The sequence below is a fragment of the Cannabis sativa genome, chromosome 9 (assembly GCF_029168945.1).
Source record: "Cannabis sativa cultivar Pink pepper isolate KNU-18-1 chromosome 9, ASM2916894v1, whole genome shotgun sequence".
In the NCBI taxonomy this organism is placed as follows: domain Eukaryota; kingdom Viridiplantae; phylum Streptophyta; class Magnoliopsida; order Rosales; family Cannabaceae; genus Cannabis; species Cannabis sativa.
Window position 1 is genome coordinate 52,791,748 of NC_083609.1, and position 13,657 is coordinate 52,805,404.

The window sequence follows — 13,657 nt, forward strand, 5'->3', positions numbered from 1 at the left end:
GTACAAAAATAGAAGTCATATTTGTTATGAGGAATTACATTATAATATTATTACGACAGACACATTAATTTAATTTGATAATTAAAAGGAAATTAAATAGATATTGTTATTAAATTGGAATTGGATCGAAGAACATGTTGACAACTTTGGTCTTAAGATATCGGTCTTGATTAGTACCAAAACCATCACCCTTGTGATACATCTCCATTGCTCCTCTAACAAAATCAATGGCAGATTCAATAAACACTTGAGAGTATGGAGAGTTTGAAGCTTTGACTTCATTAATTTCCTTCCATCCTTCACTTATTAAATTCCATATGTGTTCACGACTTTCATTTTCACTAACACCCTTTTCACGCATGTAGCATTGAATTGATGAAGGATTATCTCCTCTTTCAAGTTCATCCTATAAAATACAAAATTAATTAGAGATAATTAATTAGAATTAATTAATTAATTATTAGATTAATACATAGTACTACTTACTGATGAGGTTCCCAAGTCATCTATAAATCTAAAAATAGTTCCTGAGACACGTAAAATGGTTGGATATTGAAGCAAGTGTTCCATGTCTTGTTCTGTAATTGAAGTTGTAATTAAGCAATAATGATAAATAAGACAAAGAGGTATTGTAATTGATTTCCATCCATTCTCAATGAATTCTTCTAAACTTGGTATGTGTCCACTGTGAAACCATTTTGCCTCCTCCATATAGCATTTACACAGATCACCCAACTACAAACAAAACAAAAAATATCACATATTAATTAGTACATAATAATATCATATTAATTAGTACATAATAATATCATATTAATTACATAATAATATCATATTTATTAGTAAATGGTAATATCATATTAATTAGTACATAGTAATATCATATTAATTAGTACATAATAATATCATATTAATTAGTACATAATAATATCATATTAATTAGTACATATTCATACCGCTTTCTTCAGATATTTGATGGTGTGAATCCCATTTTCTTTGAGGACATAATAAGATATCTCATTCACATTGTTATAAAAAGCAACAAACAATATCTTCATGTAATCTGGTAGCTGATCCAGTTCATTTATATTCCACCTATATAATACAAAAATAAAACAAAGTAAAATTAAATGTTATATAAATAAAATTTCTATGAGAAAGATAATAGTTTTAATGAGAGACCAACCTCTCAATTGCCTCTAGAAAAAGCTGAAGCTCATCTAGTGTACCATACACATCATATATATCATCCATGAGTGTTAGTAAGAGACCAATCTTTGTCATCACAGTTCTAACAAATCCAAATTCTGCCTCATATTTCAATGCCACTGCAGAATAGAAAATTTCCACTACTCTGTCTCTAGCAAATGGTAGCCTTTCTGTCAACCTAGAACCACTCCACCACCTATATTTTACATATAAAAATATAAGAATTACATATCATATGTATATAGTTGCTCACTAATTATTAATTAGAAGAAATTACAAATGTACATGTAGTGTGTAATAGTAATTACCTTGAAATATATTTGAGTTCTTTTTGGTATGCTGACTGAACGAAGTTATAGTCAAGTTTAGCAAAGTCAAGAAAAGTTGGAGTCATATCATAATTCCTTTCAGCATACATATCAATAAACCACCTAGCTTCCAATCTTGGCAATCTCCAATGGAGTGGAAGATCCAAGGCATGCTCCACAAGTTTCACAAGATCATGATCATCATCATGATGGTCAACAGATTTAGTTTGACCTTGCCTCGTCATCAAGTATTGTTTGAGATGTTTGGTTGTGAAATCTCTTGCTTCATCTAATATGGGTTCACCCCTAAATGAATAGAATGAAGCCTCATATAGACATACCATTCCTTTCACATCCTTACTCAAACTTTCTTTGAACTCCTTTTTCTCGTCTTTGAAGGCATTGAAAACCTCTGTAAAATAGAAAATATGAAAATTGTTAGAGAGATTGGATAACCCACCAAAATCTAAAATTTATGAAAATATATTTATATATACCTGAAGATACAGGACTGAATCCATATTGTCTAAGGAGTTTGAAATGAAGAGCAGTGGCATACAGATTATCTTTCTTCCACGATGCATTATTATAGTTAAATGTCAGGTTTAATATTGTCTTAATTTGATCTTCAAAGTGATAAGATATTCCAAGTCTGCTCAAATCATTGATCTGTTCAAGCTTAACTAAAGGATTTTCAGTCTCCTTCTCAAGAATTCTTCTCACATCTTCTTTCAGCTCACTGATTCTTTTCCCATAGCTTTCCTCCTATATATATATATATATTATAAGATCATCATCATCAATATATATAATGTATGCATTAATTAATATAATTATGTATATATACCGTATATATGACTTGGAGTGATTGGAAAAAATGAGCATCCCACAATGTGGGTTTGTAGTTTCCTGATCGGCGGACGATTGCTGCTGGTTGATCTTTGAATATTGGAGTACTACTACTGGAGATTACTCCTGTAATGAATAATTTTATATAATCAGGGCCTTAAAAAATATATTATTTCCTTTTAAAAATATTTATATTTTTTTTCTTAATAATTTTTAAAACTAATACATATCTTCTATAAAATCATCTCCAAAGACTATATAAGTTAATCATTCATGTACATATAGATTAATTATATAACTAATATATAAATGTGTATGTATATACAAACCTGACTGCGTCATGACGGATATAATATGAGGAGAGCTTTAGAGAGAAATGAGTAAGAGAATGTGTAATAATTAATGCAAGAGTCTGTAATTTGTGGAATATAATGATGGACATGTACACATATATATAGATAGATAGATAGGAAGTTAAGCTTATAATTTTGATTTTTCTTGGTGACCAGTGAGTATAGTGACGTATATGCCATTGAGGCGGCGCCCTCAATCCATGAATATAATAAAGTACGTCTTGGGATATTTTATTATTCAAATTAATTAAGCCACATTCATTCATTCAATATATATTAGGGCTTTTTTCATAAATGTACAACAAAAATAAAATAATTACAAAAAATGTACAAAAAAAAATTATTTTAAAAATTTATACATTTTGAAAACTTATTACATGAAACCATACATTTTTAATATGTTTATTAAACCTCAAAATAAACCATTTCGTAAAATTAATTAAACAGTTTTATAAAAATAAACAAGTTAAGTTATTTTTTTATTAAAAGATAAATGTTTATTATCTATTTTAGTATGAATTATTGTAATTTAATAAGATTTTTTTTAATAAAATACAATATCAAAATTATAAACATTAATGTATATAAATATAAATCAATACTTAAAATTATTAAAAATAAACATGACACGTAGAGTGATATAATAAACATATGTGAATATTATTATTTTGTTTATTAAAGTAGTATGTTTAATAAATAGAAAACAAAATAAACATATATATACAAAGTATTTTATATTATTAGTACGTTTATTATAATTGTAAACATAAAAATAGACATAGTCAATTTATACTATACTAAAATAAGTATATTTTCTTTCTATTGTTTTTATATATTGATTATTTTCTAATGAGTTACTGAACGAGTTTTTTATTGAAGTATAATTCTTACATCAAAAAATAAATAAACAAACATAACTTTATAAATTCCAAAAATTATTTAATTAAAAAAAATATACACGACACAATTAATAAACAAAGAAAAAGATAAAGATAAACAATTTTATATATATATTATTTATTTTCTAAAAAATTACTAAAAAAAATAAACATAACACACGTAGAGTGATATATAAACTTATGTGAATATTATTATTTTGTTTATTAAATTAGTATGTTTAATTAATAGAAAATAAAATAAATACATATATAAAATATTTTATATTATTAGTATGTTTATTATAATTGTAAACATAAAAATAAACATAGTCAATAAACACATATATAAAATATTTTATATTATTAGTATGTTTATTATAATTGTAAACATAAAAATAAACATAACCAATATTACTATATATATACTAATCAATAATTATTACCATATATATATTATAATAAAAATTGAAAAAAAGTTTTTGATTATATATAAAAGTGTATGAGAAAATGATAATAAGTTTTTTTTGCACATATTTTGTAATTAATTAAAATAATGTATACAAAATTGTAAAATGCCCTATATATTATATACTAATATATTATAGTGTATTTTCTTAGAGTAATTATTAGACTAAAAAATGTAGTACTATATATATATATAATATTACAACGTTGTGGTTTTGCCATTTTTTTTTATTTCACCTGTTATTAAATTGCAAGGATTAAGACAGAGTGGTGTTACTTAGGGGTGATAACATCCAATTTAATTAAACCGAATAATTCCAAATAACATTTATAACAAAATGAATATATTTTTTTTTAAAAAAAAAAACTTACATTCGACAATAGGTAGGGATCCACTTCTCGGTTCATTGGGTGGTTGGGGAACTATGTTGGTGGTGCTCAGGTGGTTGGGGAAGTTCGATAGTGGCGCGAGGTGTTTGGGCTACTAGGGTGGCAGTCCAAGACTCGGGATGAAATTTGGGAGGGTGCAATTTCAATTCAAAAAAGAGAAAGAGACCAAAAGAGGGAAAGATGAAAGTGAAATAGTGGAGAGTTTTAAAATAAGGAGGACATTTTGGGAAACATAAAAAAGTTAGACCTATATTTAAGAAATATGGATACACATAAATTTAGGGTTAATTACCCCTTAATATATGTATATATTCTCACATTTTCCTTTTCAATTCAAATTTAGACACTTCGGTGGTGTTTGCTTGCGAGGATGAAAATATAGGAATGAGAATGAGAATTGGAATAGGAATGGAATGGAATGAAATAAAATTTAAAATGCATAAGAAAAATAGATTAAAAAAATTATTAAATTTTTTCAAATCTTGCATTGGAATGACCTTCCATTTCAAAATGGAATAGTCATTCCACCAAAATGATGGAAAGGCCATTCCATCGGAATGGTATTCCAATAGTTTTAAATGCAACCAAATAAAGGAATGGAATGAAAATTATTTTCTTTCTATTCCATTCTATTTCATTACCTCCAACCAAACACCACCAAAAGAAATCAAGATAGTACAAATTCAATTATTTACTTATTTTAATTTCACTTCCAAAATTTAAAAAAGTACCTACTAGTCTACGGTTCTCCAAATCAAAGCTTTTTCTTTTTTAATCAACTTTTCTGATTTTTTGTAGATAAGTGACGTATTTTTTTTATTGCCTTGAACAACTTTCCATAAACATTTTATTTCATTTAATTTTTTTTTTGGTACAAATAAAATAACACACATATTTAAGATAAAATAAGAAGTCATAATTCTTATGACGGATTATATTATAATATAATTACAACATACAGTGTATTTTTATTTGTAATTAGTCCCAAATATGTGAGGGACATGAAAATTTGATAATTAAAAGGGAATTAAAGAGATATTGTTATTAAATTGGAATTGGATCGAAGAACATGTTGACAACTTTGGTCTTAAGATATCGGTCTTGATTAGTACCAAAACCATCACCCTTGTGGTACATCTCCATTGCTCCTCTAACAAAATCAATGGCAGATTCAATAAACACTTGAGAGTATGGAGAGGTTGAAGCTTTAACTTCATTAATTTCTTTCCATCCTTCACTTATTAAATTCCATATGTGTTCACGGCTTTCATTTTCACTAACACCCTTTTCACGCATGTAGCATTGAATTGATGAAGGATTATCTCCTCTTTCAAGTTCATCCTATAAAATACAAAATTAATTAATAATTAGAGATATATAGAATTAATTAATTAGATTAAATAAATTAATTATTAGAATACATAGTACTACTTACTGATGAGGTTCCCAAGTCATCTATAAATCGAAAAACAGTTCCTGAGACACGTAAAATGGTTGGATATTGAAGCAAGTGTTCCATGTCTTGTTCTGTAATTGAAGTTGTAATTAAGCAATAATGATAGATAAGACAAAGAGGTATTGTAATTGATTTCCATCCATTCTCAATGAATTCTTCTAAACTTGGTATGTGTCCACTGTGAAACCATTTTGCCTCCTCCATATAGCATTTACACAGATCACCCAACTACAAACAAAACAAAAAATATCACATATTAATTACTACATTAATTAGTACATAAATAATAACATATTAATTAGTACATAAATAATATCATATTAATTACTACATTAATTAGTACATAAATAATATCATATTAATTACTACATTAAGTAGTACATAAATAATATCATATTAATTAGTACATAAATAATATCATATTAATTAGTACATAAATAATATCATATTAATTAGTACATAAATAATATCATATTAATTACTACATTAATTAGTACATAAATAATATCATATTAATTAGTACATATTCATACCGCTTTCTTTAGATATTTGATGGTGTGAATCCCATTTTCTTTGAGGACATAATAAGATATCTCATTCACATTGTTATAAAAAGCAACAAACAATATCTTCATGTAATCGGGTAGCTGATCCAGTTCATTTATATTCCACCTATATAATACAAAAATAAAATAGATTAAAATTAATGTTATGTATATAAAATTTCTATGAGAAAGATAATAGTTTTAATGAGAGACCAACCTCTCAATTGCCTCTAGAAAAAGCTGAAGCTCATCTAGTGTACCATACACATCATATATATCGTCCATGAGTGTTAGCAAGAGACCAATTTTTGTCATCACAGTTCTAACAAACCCAAATTCTGCCTCATATTTCAGTGCCACTGCAGAATAGAAAATTTCCACTACTCTGTCTCTAGCAAATGGTAGCCTTTCTGTCAATCTAGAACCACTCCACCACCTATATATACATATAAAAATATAAGAATTACTCCTCATATTTATGTAGTTGCACACTAATTATTAATTAGAAGAAACTACAAATGTACATTTAGTAGTGTCTAATAATAATTACGTACCTTGAAATATATTTGAGCTCTTTTTGGTATGCTGACTGAACGAAGTTATAGTCAAGTTTAGCAAAGTCAAGAAAAGTTGGATTCATATCATAATTCCTTTCAGCATACATATCAATAAACCACCTAGCCTCCAATCTTGGCAATCTCCAATGGAGTGGAAGATCCAAGGCATGCTCCACAAGTTTCACAAGATCATCATCATCATCATGGTCAACAGATTTAGTTTGACATTGCCTCGTCATCAAGTATTGTTTGAGATGTTTGGTTGTGAAATCTCTTGCTTCATCTAATATGGGTTCACCCCTAAATGAATAGAATGAAGCCTCATATAGACATACCATTCCTTTCACATCCTTACTTAAATTCTCCTTGAACTCATTTTTCTCGTCTTTGAAGACATTGAAAACCTCTGTAAAATAGAAAATATATGAAAATTACATAAAATATAGCTTTCCTATAAATCACTATATAAGAAAATATTTATATATATATACCTGAAGATACAGGACTGAATCCATATTGTCTAAGGAGTTTGAAATGAAGAGCAGTGGCATACAGATTATCTTTCTTCCACAATGCATTATTATTGTTAAATGTCAGGTTTAATGTTGTTTTAATTTGATTTTCAAAGTGATAAGATATTCCAAGTCTGCTCAAATCATTGATCTGTTCAAGCTTAACTAAAGGATTTTCAGCCTCCTTCTCAAAAATTCTTCTCACATCTTCTTTCAGCTCAATGATTCTTTTCCCATAGCTTTCCTCCTATATATATTATAAGTATTAGACTTTCATATATTTTGGTTTTTTTGCCTTTTGACAGTTAATCCCTTTAACTGTTTTTCTGTTAGTTAGTATCTACTTTTCTATCAGTTAGTCATTCCCTAGCTCTGTTAGTTTATTCCTTAGGTCGGTTAGTCTTGTATATATACATCAGTATCTTGTATTTCATTTATTCATTCACTTGTAATCTCTCTTTCAATTCAATAAAAGTTTTCTTTGTTCTCTGTTTTCTGTTATGGTATCAGAGCGGGAAAGTGAGCTTTCCCACGACTGATCTCGATCGCTTCCGCTTCTCCTACCTAGCCGTGTGTTCTTCTTCTCCAGCTATGGTGGCGTTTATCCAAGACTGCTGATCCAGCACTCTCCATTTCTTTTCTTCTTCTTCCCTATTCCTTTCTCTTTCTTTTCTTGTTCTGCAATGTCGAACAATGATCAAGAGACTGAGACAGAAATTACTGCTCCGATTATTACCTCTAATCCTCAGCAGATCGTCAATCAAAGTACTCACATGCAGGGGTCAAGAAATCCAATTGAAGATCCTTCAGACCCATATTATCTCCATCATGGAGATAATCCAGGGAACATCCTGGTTTCTCAACCACTTACAGGGCAAGATAATTACATCTCCTGGAGCCGTGCGATGCAGCTTGCAATTTCTGTCAAGAATAAGCTAGGATTTCTGGATGGTTCTATTCCTAAACCTCCTTCTACTGAATACAATCTTTATAATGCTTGGATTAGGAATAATAATATTGTTATATCCTGGATTCTTAACTCTGTTTCTAAAGAAATCTCCTCTAGTTTGTTGTATGATGAATCTGCAGCTGCTATTTGGGCTGATCTCAAGATTCGTTTCCATCAAAGAAATGGACCACACATTTACAACCTAAGAAAAGGTCTGATGAATCTTCGACAAGATAACCAAACCATCAGCATGTATTACACAAAATTGAAGACCATATGGGAGGAATTGTCTAATTATAGACCCAACTGTACATGTAATGGTTGCACTTGTGGTGGTGTTAAAAGACTTCAAGAACACCATCACATGGAATACATAATGTCATTCTTGATGGGTTTATCTGAAAATTTCACTCAAATTCGTAGTAACATACTCTTGATGGACCCCCTGCCCGAGGCTAATCGTGTTTTTCACTTGGTTACCCAAGAAGAAAATCAGAAAGGTAATAACATTACTGGGCAAACTTCAAATGCTAATATTGCTTTTGCTTTTCAGAATGATAAAAATCCTCCACCAAGATCTGATTCTCAGGGAAACAAAAATCAGCAAACAAAAAGAAATAGGCCTTTTTGTTCTCATTGCAATATACATGGTCACACTATTGAAAAGTGTTATAAAATCCATGGCTACCCACCTGGTTTTAAAAGCAACAGATCAAAGGATGCAAGTGCAAACCAGGTGCAAACCAGTAATGAACCAAGTCCCTCTGAAGAATCAAACACTTTGCTTCCCCAACTCAGTGCAACTCAATACCAACAGCTGCTGAATCTCCTTGCAAATCAACCAAATGGTATGACCAATACTGAACCGAGTTCCTCTTCAGGAGCTACAGGTATCGTTTTATCAAATCATTGTTTTACTCCTAATAATGAATCTTGGATTATAGATTCAGGAGCTACTAGACATATTTGCAACAACATTAACATGTTTCAATGTGTATGTCCTATACCAAAAGTAAAATTAATTTTGCCAAATAATGAATTTCTCTTTGTTCAACAAAGTGGGTCTGTATGTATTAACAAAGATCTTATATTGACTGATGTTCTCTATGCTCCTCATTTCAAGTACAATATCATCTCTGTGAGTGGCCTAACCAATTTAAATTCCATTTCTGTAAAGTTTTCTACTAATGATTTTCGAATACAGGACAAACTCCACAAGAGGGAGATTGGCAGAGGTAGAAATTTGGATGGTCTTTATATCTTGGCTACTGCTCAATCAGAAAATGTCCTCTCTGTTACAGCAGAACTATGGCATTCAAGATTGGGACATCTATCCGAGAAAAGATTAGCTCTTTTGAGTAAACAATTGAAATGTACTGTTAGTAATGTCCACAAACATTCTCCTTGTTATGTTTGCCCTTTGGCAAAGCAAAAGAAGTTACCTTTTCCTAATAAAAATTCTTTTGCTCAAAATAAATTTGATCTTATTCATTGTGATACTTGGGGACCCTATCATATCCCATCTCATTCTAACTATAAATATTTTCTTACTTTAGTAGATGACCACACTCGATTCACCTGGGTGTACTTACTGCAACACAAATCTGAGGTTTCTAACATTGTGCCACAGTTTATCTCTTACATTCAAACCCAATTCCAATGCACTATCAAACGTTTTCGATCTGATAATGCACCTGAATTAACTTTCAAAGATCTTTTTGGTAAACTTGGCATATTGCATGACTTCACTTGCATTGAAACCCCCGAACAAAACGCAATAGCTGAGAGAAAACATCAGCATCTATTGAATGTTGCCCGTGCGTTATTTTTTCAAGCTAATATGCCCATAAAATTTTGGTCCGAATGCATAATGACTGCTACTTTCTTGATAAATCGCACTCCCACTCCCTTGCTTAAGAACAAGACTCCATATGAGCTGCTATTTGGAAATAAACCAGATTACTCTCATTTAAAGAATTTTGGTTGTCTTGTGTTTGCTTCCACCCTCACTGCTCATAGAACTAAATTTGCTCCAAGAGCCAAGCCTTGTGTTTTCTTAGGCTATCCTCAAGGTGTAAAAGGATATAAACTCTATGATTTAAATAGCAAACAAATTTTTATTTCTAGAAATGTCTATTTCCATGAACACATTTACCCCTTTAAAACTCTTAATACTGAGCATAATGGTGTTGATCCTTTTTTTAACATGGTTTTTCCTTCTACTATGATATCTAACACACCTGTAAGTGATTTTCCTACAGATATTAACTCAAATAGCAGCACCACTAACATACCACAGGAACAAATGGAAACATCGCATACTGCTGAACAACACACAACTGACAGCAACAATTCCTATCCTACAGCAAGTCAATCACCATTGAACAGAACTACTAGATTGCATAGTACTGAACAACACACAGCAGACAGCAATGATACCCATCTTGAAGCAAATGAACCATCACTGAGAAGAACAACTAGGCAGACCAAACTCCCCACATACTTAAGAGATTATGACTGCAATTCCATCTTGCATAATCAACCTTCTACACCTCATCCTCTTAGTAAGTTTATTTCCTATGATAAACTTTCAAATACTCATAAATCTTTTATCTTGGCTGTCACAGCTCTCTTTGAACCACGCAATTACAAGCAAGCCAGCCAAATCAAAGTGTGGAATCAAGCTATGCAAACTGAGTTATATGCTCTTTTGAAGAACAAAACATGGACTTATGTCAAACTCCCACCAAACAAAAGGGCTATAGGATGCCGTTGGGTCTACAAGATTAAGTTCAATAGTGATGGATCCGTTGAAAGGTGCAAAGCAAGATTAGTTGCTCAAGGTTTTTCTCAACAAGAAGGTTTAGATTTTTTTGACACTTTTTCACCAGTCGCCAAGATGGTAACTTTCAAGCTGTTACTTGCCATATCAGCCATTCAAAATTGGCACACACTACAACTCGACATCAATAACGCTTTTCTTAACGGAGATCTCAACGAAGAAGTCTACATGGTCATTCCACCTGGTCTATCTCTCTCCAACAATGACAGTAATGAATCCAACCTTGTCTGTAAATTAAATAAATCCATTTACGGTTTAAAACAGTCATCTCGACAATGGTATAAAAAGCTTTCAGATGCTCTCACCTTGGAAGGTTTCCATCAATCTCAAGCTGACTATACATTGTTCACCAAAGGTTCTGGACCCAATTTCATTGCATTACTGGTATATGTGGACGACATCATCATAGCAGGCCCAAATAAATTGCTTCTGCATCAGCTTCAGTACTCCCTCAACAACCGGTTTCAACTAAAGACTTTAGGACCACTGAAATATTTTCTGGGATTTGAAATAGCAAGATCTCAAGAAGGCATATTCCTCTCTCAAAGGAAATACACTTTACAGCTGCTCACAGACACTGGTTTTGCAGGTAGTAAACCAGCTAAAACACCAATGGACCCCAAAACTAAGCTTGATGATGCTACAGGAACTGCTCTCGATGATCCTACTGCCTACAGACAGCTCATTGGCCGATTGTTATATCTTACACTGTCCAGACCCGACATCACCTATGCTGTAAACACTCTAAGTCAGTTCATGTCCTCTCCTCGTACTCCTCATATGCAAGCCGTGCACCATCTCCTTCGATATCTAAAAAGATGTCCCGCACAAGGACTACTTTACAGCTCTAATTCCACATTACATCTTAGAGGCTTCTCTGATTCAGATTGGGCCTCCTGCCCTATCACTCGCAGATCTACATCGGGTTTTTGTATCTTTATAGGTGATTGTCTCGTTTCCTGGAAAACAAAGAAGCAAACGACAATTTCTCGCAGTTCAGCTGAAGCTGAGTACAGGGCTCTTGCCACTGCAGGCAGTGAAGTCACTTGGCTTCAATACTTACTCAAAGACTTACAAATTCCTCAAGATACTCCTGCATTTCTCTATTGCGATAACCAATCCGCAATTCACATAGCTAACAACCCCACCTTCCACGAGCGCACCAAGCATATCGAATTAGATTGCCACTTCATACGCGAAAAGATCAAATCTTCAGCAATTCGGCTCATACCAGTCAACACCACCCTACAGCTCGCTGATGCTTTTACCAAGCCATTGCCATCTACCATTCTCTCTTCCCATGTTCGCAAGATGGCTGTATATGACATATACAGTCCATCTTGAGGGGGGAATATTAGACTTTCATATATTTTGGTTTTTTTGCCTTTTGACAGTTAATCCCTTTAACTGTTTTTCTGTTAGTTAGTATCTACTTTTCTATCAGTTAGTCATTCCCTAGCTCTGTTAGTTTATTCCTTAGGTCGGTTAGTCTTGTATATATACATATCAGTATCTTGTATTTTATTTATTCATTCACTTGTAATCTCTCTTTCAATTCAATAAAAGTTTTCTTTGTTCTCTGTTTTCTGTTAATAAGATCATTATCATTATATATAATGTATGCATTAGTTAATATAATTATTGCATATATTTAATGTGTGTATATATTTACCGTATATATGACTTGGAGTGAATTGAAAAAATGAGCATCCCACAATGTGGGTTTGTAGTTGCCTGATCGGCGGACGATTGCTGCTGGTTGATCTTTGAATATTGTAGTACTACTACTGGAGATTACTCCTGTAATGAATAATGATAGATATGATGATATGAGATATATAATCAGGGCCTTAAAAAATATATTATTTCCTTTCAAAAATATTTATATTTTTTTTTTCTTAATAATTTTTAAAACTAATACATATCTGTTAGACTATATATATAGTGTATGTAATATAGCATATATAAAGATATGAAATGCGGAAAATAAACTGTAATCATATCTATAATATATGCAATGAAAGGATCGATGTACCTCCAGCCATTGATCTTTGAGCTTCAATCCCTGCGATAGCTTCGGTATTGGAGTTCGGGCTTCCTCGCTCTCTCAACTCTCTTTAGATGGATTTTGCTGAATGGATTCAGAATGAGTGAGGAGCTCGGGGACCGAGACCCTATATTTATAGGTGAGATACTCCATCAGTATCTGTGCCACATTAATTGTCAGAATATTTTGACAATTAATTCAGGAAATCAAATCAGGCAATGAATATAGAAATCTGACCATATATAGAATATTACATAATTGATTTTGTCCAGATTTAATGAATATAAAATATTCATT

The 13,657-nt window shown here is 31.3% G+C and overlaps 2 protein-coding genes across 2 annotated transcripts; both read right to left on the minus strand.

Annotated features, from left to right (window-relative positions):
- LOC115723096 (probable monoterpene synthase MTS1, chloroplastic) lies at window positions 1–2,851 on the minus strand. The gene is made up of 8 exons (XM_061104146.1): window positions 2,696–2,851; window positions 2,365–2,492; window positions 2,015–2,282; window positions 1,518–1,929; window positions 1,187–1,405; window positions 957–1,095; window positions 487–735; window positions 1–406 (listed from the first exon to the last, which is right to left on the minus strand). Exons 1-8 carry the CDS (start codon window positions 2,706–2,708, stop codon window positions 110–112), a joined length of 1,725 nt encoding a protein of 574 aa, XP_060960129.1. The 5' UTR covers window positions 2,709–2,851; the 3' UTR covers window positions 1–109.
- Window positions 2,852–5,346: 2,495 nt separating this feature from the next.
- On the minus strand, window positions 5,347–13,120 carry LOC133030985 (probable monoterpene synthase MTS1, chloroplastic; the record flags this gene model as incomplete). The annotated part of the gene is made up of 7 exons (XM_061104150.1): window positions 5,347–5,793; window positions 5,888–6,136; window positions 6,442–6,580; window positions 6,671–6,889; window positions 7,008–7,416; window positions 7,502–7,769; window positions 12,986–13,120. Coding segments are annotated over 7 exons (1,716 nt in total), but the record flags the coding sequence as incomplete, so codon positions are not given.
- Window positions 13,121–13,657: the final 537 nt, after the last annotated feature.